This window comes from Parathielavia appendiculata, assembly GCF_033297405.1.
Source record: "Parathielavia appendiculata strain CBS 731.68 unplaced genomic scaffold N657scaffold_83, whole genome shotgun sequence".
Classification (NCBI taxonomy): Eukaryota; Fungi; Ascomycota; class Sordariomycetes; order Sordariales; family Chaetomiaceae; genus Parathielavia; species Parathielavia appendiculata.
The window spans coordinates 1-9,581 of record NW_026944302.1 but is presented as its reverse complement, the minus strand read 5'-3'; the positions used below and the strand labels follow the sequence as shown (position 1 = coordinate 9,581).

Here is a 9,581-nt window from a genome sequence, read left to right as displayed (position 1 = left end):
TAGATAAGGTTTTCTCAGAGCTTTCGAATGGCGCCGGTTTTGAAGACTTTACGCAAGTAGTCAAGAATCGGCTTCCGTTGCCCTCGTCTCCTCCCGTACGCTAATCCCAGGTCTCATTATATGATTACAGTAGTTCGTGATAATCGCTAACAACAACGACTCCCCGGCTACGAAACAAAGACTGTACTATGATTCTCAAGCTCAACCAACCACCGGAACTCCTCCCATTTAAGGTGGCTCCAGCGCGCACTAGCCACTGATCTTTAGCGGGCATGTCTCCCTCACCAGCGAGCGCCGCTCCTCCAGCCTTGCCTGGTCCACCCAGCTGCACGACGGCGACGGGCTCCTTGAACTCACTTATGTCGAGCAGTACTAGGTCGTTGCGCTTCTCGGCCCCGGCGCTCCACTATGGCCACAACCCAGCCGTCGCCCTCGGGCGCGTCGGCGGAGCGCGGAATGAAGGCAAGCTCCTGGACGAGCGAGCCCGGGGCTGCGTGGAAGTAGCGCATCCCGCCGGTCGAGTGGCGGTGTATGGGAACTTCTTTTTTTTTCTTTTTTTTTTTTTTTGTTTTTTTTGCGTGATGTGCCGCTCCTCCTGGGATGGTAGGGCATGAGGACGTTGGCGAAGATCATATCGTGCTTCTTGGTCAGGAAGCGCTCGTCGATGCGGGGGAACTCGGCCGGCACGTCAACGATACCTAAGTGGTTGTCCATGACGCGCGAGGTCTCGAGGTGCACGGTCGCGCCGTCGTCGCTCTCCCAGGCGGCGCCCGTATGGATGAGCATCGAGTTGTCCCACTCGTACACGCGCGACTCTCCCTCTTTCCGCCCGGGCGGCAGCGGCGTCGTCAAGGAGGCGCGGCGGGGCATGACGACAAAGGCGGAGGGCTTGGTGCAGTCCCAGGCCCAGTGGTGGCTGCCATTTTTCATGCGCTCAACGCTGGCCTTGAGGGCCACACAGAGCACGAGGACGAGCCAGTTTTTCGTCATGACGCAGTCGTGAATCGGCGCGACCCAGGGCGGCTTATCCAGTGCTCGTCACGCTTGACGCGTCCCTGTCGAGGGTGTATATGACGATGCCGTTGAACGCGAGTACCGTGGCCTCGTAGCCGAAGACGACGAGCTCTTCGGTGAAGGGGCCAACCTTTGGGTGGGCGGTGAAAGTCTTGGCCTTGACCTGGCCAAAAGGGTTGGAGCCGAGCGTGTCGAGCGCGTACGGCTCGTCCTCGTAGGGCAGCCCGCCTAATTTAGTGTCAGGAAGCGGCCGGCCTAGAAGACGACATTGGGGTTGGCGGTCGAGTCCACGCAGCGCGGACGCAGGTATGGTGGCTGAACGGGTTACGGTACAGGCCAAACAGCGCCTTGCAGGCGACGCGCTCGAGCAGGTATCGCTTCGTTTCGATGCAGCGCATCTTCATGTCGACGCGGCCGTTGCCGAACCGAAAGACCGAGATGTTGCCGTCTCCGTCAAGGGGCACGTTGCCCGGGTGCGGCGGTACGAGCGGGTCCGTCATGACGCGGTAGGATGCCCCGTCGATCTTGGGAGGGATCTCGTCGAGCACAACCAGGTCCTGAACCTCGCCCTTGATGCGGCAGGGGAGGTTGGGCTTGGCGAGGTTGTAGGCCACGGGCCAGCGGGACCTGAGCCTTGTTGCTTGCCATCAAAGCGGGTCATCCGGGAGAAAAGGTTCAGGGTCGCTACGTGGAGGAAGGCGGGTTATAATATGGGGCGTGTCACATGTAAGTAACCTGCCCTACTGGAGTTGCTATTCTATTATCTTGCCAGGACCATATCCTTGCATTCATTGATGCGGATTTCACTTGGCTGCCTCGAGTATGGTTCGAATACGTTTCCGGTGGGACTCGAGACCTACATTCGCGGACAATGAGAATTCCTGTACAATCTGAGATCGAACCACCCACAGGGTCTAGGTCTATTGGCCAGAATTTGAGCAAGTGGATACCTTGCGGGAGCGCTCGCGGTTCCAGAACAGTGGTCCATTTTACGGCCACAGGTCAGAAATCGCTGCCAAAATTTCGGGGGCAATCTGCGCAATCGGTCCAGGCCTGAATTTCGTCAGGCCAGAACCCAGTATTGGGCTCAGCCGCAACGCCTCAAGCTACTAGAGAGCAATAGTGTCGGGCCCAGACGCCTGGCTTTCAGTTCCAACTGACGACACCTCACCCAGCTGAATGGAATAGGAGTCAAGGAACAGATCTCTTATCAAAAACTCAATACAGTTAAATATGGCCGCTCTCCCCAATGAAGTGGTCTGCTCCTTCCCAGACAATCCGACCGCACTCACCCTCCTGAGGATTCACTCGTTACCATCCTCTCTCTCCTTCCTCGGGCCCCAAGGCTCAAGTCACTCGTTTCTCTTTCAATGCATCTCACCATCAACCTGCGCCGGGGCGCCGCGGCGGCTGCCCTGCTCGCTGTCGGTGTCTCTGCCGCGCCCGCCCCAGGTGAAGTCAGCTGCGAGAATAACGCCAGCAACGGCAGCGTCTACACGGCGCAGAATGCCCAATTCGACATCCTCTGTGGCGTCGACTACGCCGGCGGCGACATGGCCGCCCAGGGCGTGGCGACCTTTGCCGAGTGCATCACGCTCTGCGACTCGACCCCGGGTTGCGTGAACGTGGCCTTTGCCCCCTGGGGCATGTGCTGGCTCAAGAACAAGAACATGACGCCGTCGTCGAACCCGGGCATCTGGACGGCCAAGAGCAAGGCCGGCCTGAGCGGCCTGACGTGCGTCGACAACTTCAGCGACAAGAAGACGTACACCAGCCCGTCGGGCGCTGCCTTTGAGATCGCCTGCGGCGTCGACTACGCCGGCGGTGACATGTCGGCCCAGAACACGGCCTCGTTCAAGGAGTGCGTCGACCTGTGCGGCATCACGGCGGGCTGCGTCGACGTCGCTTACGCCGCGCCCACCTGCTACCTTAAGAACATCCTGACGACAGCGCGCGCCGTCGGCCACGTGTGGTCGGCTCTCCGCAAGGACGCGGACCCGCTGACGTGCGAGAACAGCCAGTGGGACGCGCGCGAATTCACCACCGAGGACAAGCGCGTCTACCTGATCGGCTGCGGCGACGACTACGCGGGCGGCGACATGGCCGCCGTCGACAGCGCCAGCTTTGAGGCCTGCCTGGACGCCTGCGACGCCGCCGACGGCTGCGTCAACGTCGCCTACGTCGCGCCCCGCTGCTACCTCAAGAACGTCAGCAACTCGCCCCGCGAGGGCACCCACGTCTGGGGCGCCAAGTTCCTCCGCGTCGACACGCCCGCCCCTCAGGCTCCTCCGCAGCCGGAGCCCTACACCTGCAACCCCTGCTCGCCCCTCTTTGTCAACCCGACCTTCGACGCCGGCCTCACGGGCTGGACGGGCGAGAACGTCGTCCGCACCACATACAGCACTGTGCCCAGGGGCGACAGCGGCTCGGCCGTGCAGGCAGTCGTCGGCAGCTACGGCCACCTGGGGCTCGTCCAGAAGCTGTCGACGGTGCGCGGCGCAAGGTACACGCTGACGGTCGACTACACCTTCTCGGCGTACCGCCCCAACTGCTACCTTAACGGCTTTTTGAACGGCGGCTGGTTCTGGAGCTTCAGCCCGCGCTACGACGCGAGCAGCGTCGGCGCCTGGAAGACGGTCACGATGGAGTTCACGGCGCCCGCCGATGCGTGCGAGGTGCTGCTCGGCGCCCAGTTTGTGTGTACCGCCGGCGAGGACGTCACTATGGGGCTGGACAATTTTAGGGTGGTGCAGGGCACGACGTGCCCTGCGACGCAGCGCAGGGCGATGGAGAGGCGGCGTCTGGCTTGATCTGGCGCGGTAGGCCGGCGGTCGGTGCAGAATAAAACTTATTCGATGATGTGATTATTATTCTGTAATCTTCATTTGTATGTCACTGATCCGCTCCCGCCTTCACATACCTTGATGGAGATCCAGAGACAACAGAAGATGTTGCTCATCAATGGTGGTGGTTCATGCAGTGGTGATGCTGGATGTGGATGGATGGATGGAATTTATTTCGCCCGGAGGCGCGAAGCCTAAAGGGCCTTGGCACGCTAACTACATCCAATTCGTTGACGTTCAACCATCAACTCGTACAAGCCCTCTACTCTCTCCCCTTTTCTCACGCCACCTGTTGCCTCTTGACTTAGTTTAGCAGATCGACTTGGAGGCTGCGTTCTCCAAGTGTTCAGCGTCCTATCTTCAGCAGCTAAAGCGGGATCTGCTGGCTGAGGCTGTGTAGTGTTAGTGGAGTTCCCCTACTGTGATTGTCCCAATCTTCGTTGTTCCTCGTCAAGAAAGGAAGCTATGGATGGATGAACCTGAAGCTAAGTGCAATGTGCCACGTGACCTAGGGATCGGCGGTCCAGTGCCGTGACAGTACTCCCCCTCCCAAGCCGGTTTGTCCTCAAACCGAAGAAGTAATCCTCATATCATGTGTTTCGTGGCCTCCGTCGCGGCCTTTTTGGCGCGGGGGTTTTCTCAACCCAAGTCGGGGGCCCGGGCTTCTTGGGGTTCAGCTCGTGAAACTGCAGGAGGGCGCGGTCGCAGCCTCTCAAGCATTCTTCGGGTTCCCTTGTTGGTTTATCGTGGTATTTCCACTTGATCTGGTAAGTCAGACCATGCTTCTCAATGTCTTCATCGTGAACGTCCAGGATACGCTCGAACTGCCATCTTTCCTCGATATTGCCGTCGTCATCTCGATGAGCGATGCGGCCAGCGATATTACGTCGCTCCGCGGCGTTAAGTCGCGCTTGGCCAGGAATCTGTTCGGGTTGCCAGAGGCGGACTTTCGAAGTATGAAAGCTCTTATTAACGCGAATGTGATCGGGGAGGTCGATGACAACGGCGCCCCTATAGACTGCCAGCACCGGGAACGGCCCATCCCAGTTGTCATCCCACTTCTTCTTAGGTCTATTGGTCTTCATGTTTTCCAAGCTCACCATGACCATGTCGTTGACCTTGAACGTTACAGCCTCGTCCCGTTTACTGTTGGCATTGTCCTCATACCGTTGCTGTGAAATCTTGGCCAGAGCTTTGAGTTGAGTAAGAATGCGTTCGAATCGTCCGGCAACGGCGTCCGCACGGAGAAATTCCTTCTTGGCGTGGGCTGGGAGTGCGGATGGCACAGGCCCCGGGGGTTCGATGCCGAGGCGCGGGTTGAATCCATAGTTTGCGAAAAACGGCGAAACCCCTGTAGTTTCATTGACTTGGTTGTTGGCAGCGAATCCGGCGAGGGGGAGCCAGTCCACCCAGTCGTCCTGAGTGAAGCTGACGTAACCGCGAAGATACTTGTTCATGGCGGTGTTGATGCTCTCCGTCTGGCCGTCTGTCTCGGGGTGAAAAGCTGAGCTCGGGCGAAGGGCGACCTTCAGGCGGTGGCTGAGCCGGCGCCAGAAGTCGGAGACAAAGGATGGGCCGCGGTCAGAAATGATGGTCCCTGGAGCGCCATGTAAGCGGTAGACATGGTGCAAGAAGACTTCAACCAGCTCGTCTGTGTCGAGCGAGGTGACTGCGACCAAGTGTCGCATTTTCGTGAGCCTGTCAACTACTGCGAAGATGTAGCGATAAGTCTTGCCGTTGCGCTTGCATTCGGGCAAGTCGACCATGTGGTCTATGGAAATATCCGTCCATGGCCGGGCTGGGAGCTCTAGGGGCTTGAGGAAACCTGGGGGCGCGGAGCGGGGAGTTTTCGTTCGAAAACATAGAGCGCAGTCGCGCACGAACGTGGCAGTGAATTGTGAGATCCCGGGCCACTAGTAGGTGCGATTCAGCAAGTCTAGGGTTTTGACTCGGCCCGGGTGGCCTGCTGGGCCGCTGCTGTGAGTCCGGTGTACCACTTCAAGTCGCAGCTCGGGGGCGTCGGGAACGAACAGCCGATTTCGGAAATAGATCAAGCCATCCACGATTGAGCATTCAGACTTGTCGCAACGGAGAATTTTTCGGATCGCCTTGGGCCAGCGGCGCGTAGTGCGATCTTTGTTTCGCTCGCCTCGTTCTCGCAAAGCGGCGAGCATTTGTTGCGTGAGTGAATCTTCGGCGTAGCCCTGGCGGATTAACTCATCAATTGATTTCTGCTCTGGCTCGGGATCCATGGCGGCAACAAACTCCAAGTCGCCTTCCAGGCGAGATGCACGCAGTAGTTCTTCCAGGATGGTCGGGTCGACCTTTTCAGGCGGCAGCATCACTTGCTCGCGGTGTTTCAAGCGCTCGTCGTCAGCGCCGGCGGGCTTCACGCCGGGCAATCTGCTGAGCGCATCAGGAATCGTGGCCTTGGCTCCAGGGCGATAGGTGATGACGAAATTGAACTGAGACAAAAACTCGGCCCAACGGACTTGCCGCTGGTTCAACTGCTTCGTCGTCATGAAGGTCTGCAGGTTCTTGTGGTCCGTGACAATTTCGAAGGCTTCCTCGGTACCTTGCAGCTCTGGACGCCACTCTTCAAGCGCCTTGACAATAGCCAAGAGTTCTTTGTCATAGATCTCGTAATTGCACTCCGGGGCTGTGTGTTTGGATGAGAAAAAGGCGACGGGGCGGAGCTTGCCATCATCATCCTTCTGGTAAAGGACTCCGCCGGACGCCCAGTTTGAGGCGTCTGTCTCGACCACTGTCTTCTTGGTGTAGTCATAGTAGGCGAGGACTGGTGCTGTGGAAAACGCCGTCTTGAGTTTCTCAAACGCTGCTGCTTGGTCTAGGCCCCAGGTCCAGGCGGTGCCTTTCTTCAAGAGGCGAGTCATCGGCTCGATTACTGATGAGTATCCCTCAATGAAACGTCGGTAAAAATTGGCGAAGCCGAGGAACTGTTGAAGCTCCTTCACCGAGGTCGGGTCCTTCCAGATCTGGATCGCTTCAACTTTATCAGGGTCCATCGTCATTCCGTCAGTGGAAATGATTAGGCCAAGGTACTTGGTCTTTGTCGTTTAGAATTCCGACTTGTTGATGTCGATCTGTAGTCCTGCCGTGCCTAGGCGTCGGATAATTTCATCAACATGGCGGGTGTGCTCAGCTCGAGTCTTGGAGAAAACAAGGACATCGTCCAGGTAAGCTGTGCAGTAGACATCCAGGGCGTCATGGAGCACATGGTTGATATAGTTCTGGAACGTAGCTGGTGCGTTACAGAGGCCGAATGGTGTGACAAGCATCTCGAAAAGGCCGAAACGGGTGATGAACGCCGTGAGCCATTCGTGGCCTTCGGCTACGCGGATGCGATTGAAAGCAGCAATAACGTCAAGTTTAGTGTAGAACTTGGCGCCGCATAGTGCATCCAGTGTCTCGCGGATCAGTGGCAATGGGTATCTGTTCTTGATCGTCACCTCATTGAGGCCTCTGTAGTCGTGGCAAATACGCACGCCGCCACCGGGTTTGGCGGCAAGCAGGAGCGGTGCAGCGGCTGGGGAGGTTGACTCGTGGATAAAGCCCTTGTCAAGCATCTCGTCAATCCATTTCTTGATGCAGCGGAGCTCGGCTGGCGAAAATGGCCGGTTCTTGAAGTACGGGGCTTGCTTGCCGGGCATGATCTCGATTCTATGGTCCCAGGGTCGATGGGGTGGGAGTGATTCAGCGTTCTTTGTCAGGAAGTGCTCGACGTGGTGGCGGAACTCAGGTGGCAGCTGTTTCAGAACATCTTCTCGGGTGACAGGTGCTTTGCTCTCTAGAAACTTTTGAACGTCCTCGTCGACGATCTTGCGGCGGAGGAGTTCAGAGCCAGAGGCCAGGTTCTCCTCCAGGAAGTCGTGAAAGTACTCGGGCATCACTTTCTTTGCCTCGTCCAATGTGTAGTCTCCTTCGACGAGGCGGCGATAAGCCGTTTCGGAGAGTTGTGGCAGCTCAATTGGCCTTATAGGGAGCTCAGAGAGAGCTTGACGGTTCTCTTCTTGATCAGATATTTTGTTCAGCTCGGCCATATGGATCCTCATGACCTGGACGCCTTTTTGCTTGCAAAACTGAGCGAAATTCAAGCCGCGGACGCAGCGAATGTCGTCAGTCTTGGGGCGCTCTACTGACTGCGTGTCTGGCTGGCTGACACGGCTCGGCCGGCTGTTGTGAGCGGGCGGGAGTCGGTGGCCGTGCACGAGGCGGGCAGGCAGGGGGTGTGAGGTTGGGCGAGCTGGTGGAAATGTGTCCATTGCTTTGTTTTCGGGGCCTGCTGATGTGGTAGCCGTTTTCAGTGCGCTCCGTCCGGCGAACGGCATCAAACGGTGGTTCGGGTGTCGTATAGGTCCTTCACGCATCTCGGTCGGCTGGGATGAAAACGGCGGAGCTGACTGTGCCTTGGGCAGCACGTTTACGTACACTGGGTTCGGTATAGTTTCCGTGCTCGCGGCCCAGTGGACTCGACGACGAGGTTTCGTAGTCCGATCCTCCAGAAAATCGGTTTGGAGGAGTATATCCTCGTGGTCCTCGGCATTTTCAACTGTAGGTTGGTGATGTTTGACCGTCGGAGTCGCAGACTGGCCGACGGGGGCGAGGCGTTTCTCGGAGGGGGTGGCCCAGTCGATGCAGCGGTGCGCGCAGTATTCCGATGTGAAGGCCACCTTGAGGTTCACGAAGTCCAGGGTAGGGTTGTGTTTCTGGAGCCATGGTAAACCCAGGATGATAGGGGTCCGGGCGGAGAGTGTCGTGACGTAAAACAGTGCGATCTCGCTGTGGCTTCCAACAGTCATCCGTGATACGAAGTAGTGAGTCACGAAACTGGAGGCTACTCCATCCGCAAGGCGGAGCGGTTTTGGCTGAGCTAGGCGCTTCTTCTGTGCGCCATACTTGATTGCAACGCCCTGGTCATCTGCGAAGGCATAGGCTGAGCTGCCGGTGTCGACGAGGCTGACTGTTTCAACGGTAGAGGTTGGAGACTGTGTGCGCAGAGAGGAGAGAGATGTATGGACGAGGATGGAAATTTTATTACTGGTACTGTCTGTGGTGCAAAGTTCGAGAGACTGCCTGCCCAGAACCAATGGTGCTGGGTCCAGCAGTAAGGCTCGGATCCTCTCATCTTCTCCTTCATATAGAGTTTCGACCCTCGCAAGCGACTTAGCGCAAGGGTTGGTCTTTTGACTGCATCGAGACCGGGGTCGAGATGCGGCTCAGGTCGTGACTCGCCTGGCTGGCGCTGTCGGACTCGGTGGGTGTGTAGCCAGACTGAACCTCGCCAATGACCTGATCAGTCCCATAGCCGGCAGCGCGCAGCTGGTACTGGTTCTGGTACTGGGGAGCCATCCAGTGCGTTTGGGGGTGGTAGACTTGTGGGCGCGGCTGGGTGGTGTAGCCGCTCCGGCCACGGGAAGATGAACTGTTGCCTTTAAAACCTCCACGGCCTTGGGGACTCGGTGTGAAATTTTCACGGTCACGGCTATGGCTAGGAAGTTGCTCGACTGAGCGGTACGCTGGGGCATAGGCAGAGGGTGAGGGTTGGTTTGCGGGTCGTAACGGTGTGCACTCTTGACATGTCCCGGCTCACCACAGGCAAGGCACACGCCTGTTGCGCGGCGGTAGTCCAGGACTTCCTGTGGTAGGCGAGAGGAACTATATTGGGCGGCGCTGAGGTCCATTGGGTCCCCCGTGTCAGCTGGG

At 58.0% G+C, this 9,581-nt stretch overlaps 3 protein-coding genes across 3 annotated transcripts; 1 reads left to right on the top strand and 2 right to left on the bottom strand.

The window, feature by feature from the left end:
- Positions 1 to 249: 249 nt before the first annotated feature.
- Positions 250 to 2,002, bottom strand: N657DRAFT_638394 (uncharacterized protein; the record flags this gene model as incomplete). The annotated part of the gene is made up of 6 exons (XM_062791588.1): positions 250 to 325; positions 358 to 551; positions 619 to 945; positions 1,043 to 1,242; positions 1,343 to 1,641; positions 1,965 to 2,002. The coding sequence occupies 6 exons, from the start codon at positions 2,000 to 2,002 to the stop codon at positions 250 to 252; spliced, it is 1,134 nt and encodes a 377-aa protein (XP_062641720.1).
- A 382-nt stretch (positions 2,003 to 2,384) lies between these two features.
- N657DRAFT_584520 (uncharacterized protein) lies at positions 2,385 to 3,257 on the top strand (the record flags this gene model as incomplete). Its single annotated transcript, XM_062789758.1, has 1 exon — positions 2,385 to 3,257. A coding segment is annotated over one exon (873 nt), but the record flags the coding sequence as incomplete, so codon positions are not given.
- A 5,532-nt stretch (positions 3,258 to 8,789) lies between these two features.
- On the bottom strand, positions 8,790 to 9,418 carry N657DRAFT_651795 (uncharacterized protein; the record flags this gene model as incomplete). Its single annotated transcript, XM_062794236.1, is given in 2 exon segments — positions 8,790 to 9,365; positions 9,376 to 9,418. A coding segment is annotated over 1 exon segment (324 nt), but the record flags the coding sequence as incomplete, so codon positions are not given.
- Positions 9,419 to 9,581: the final 163 nt, after the last annotated feature.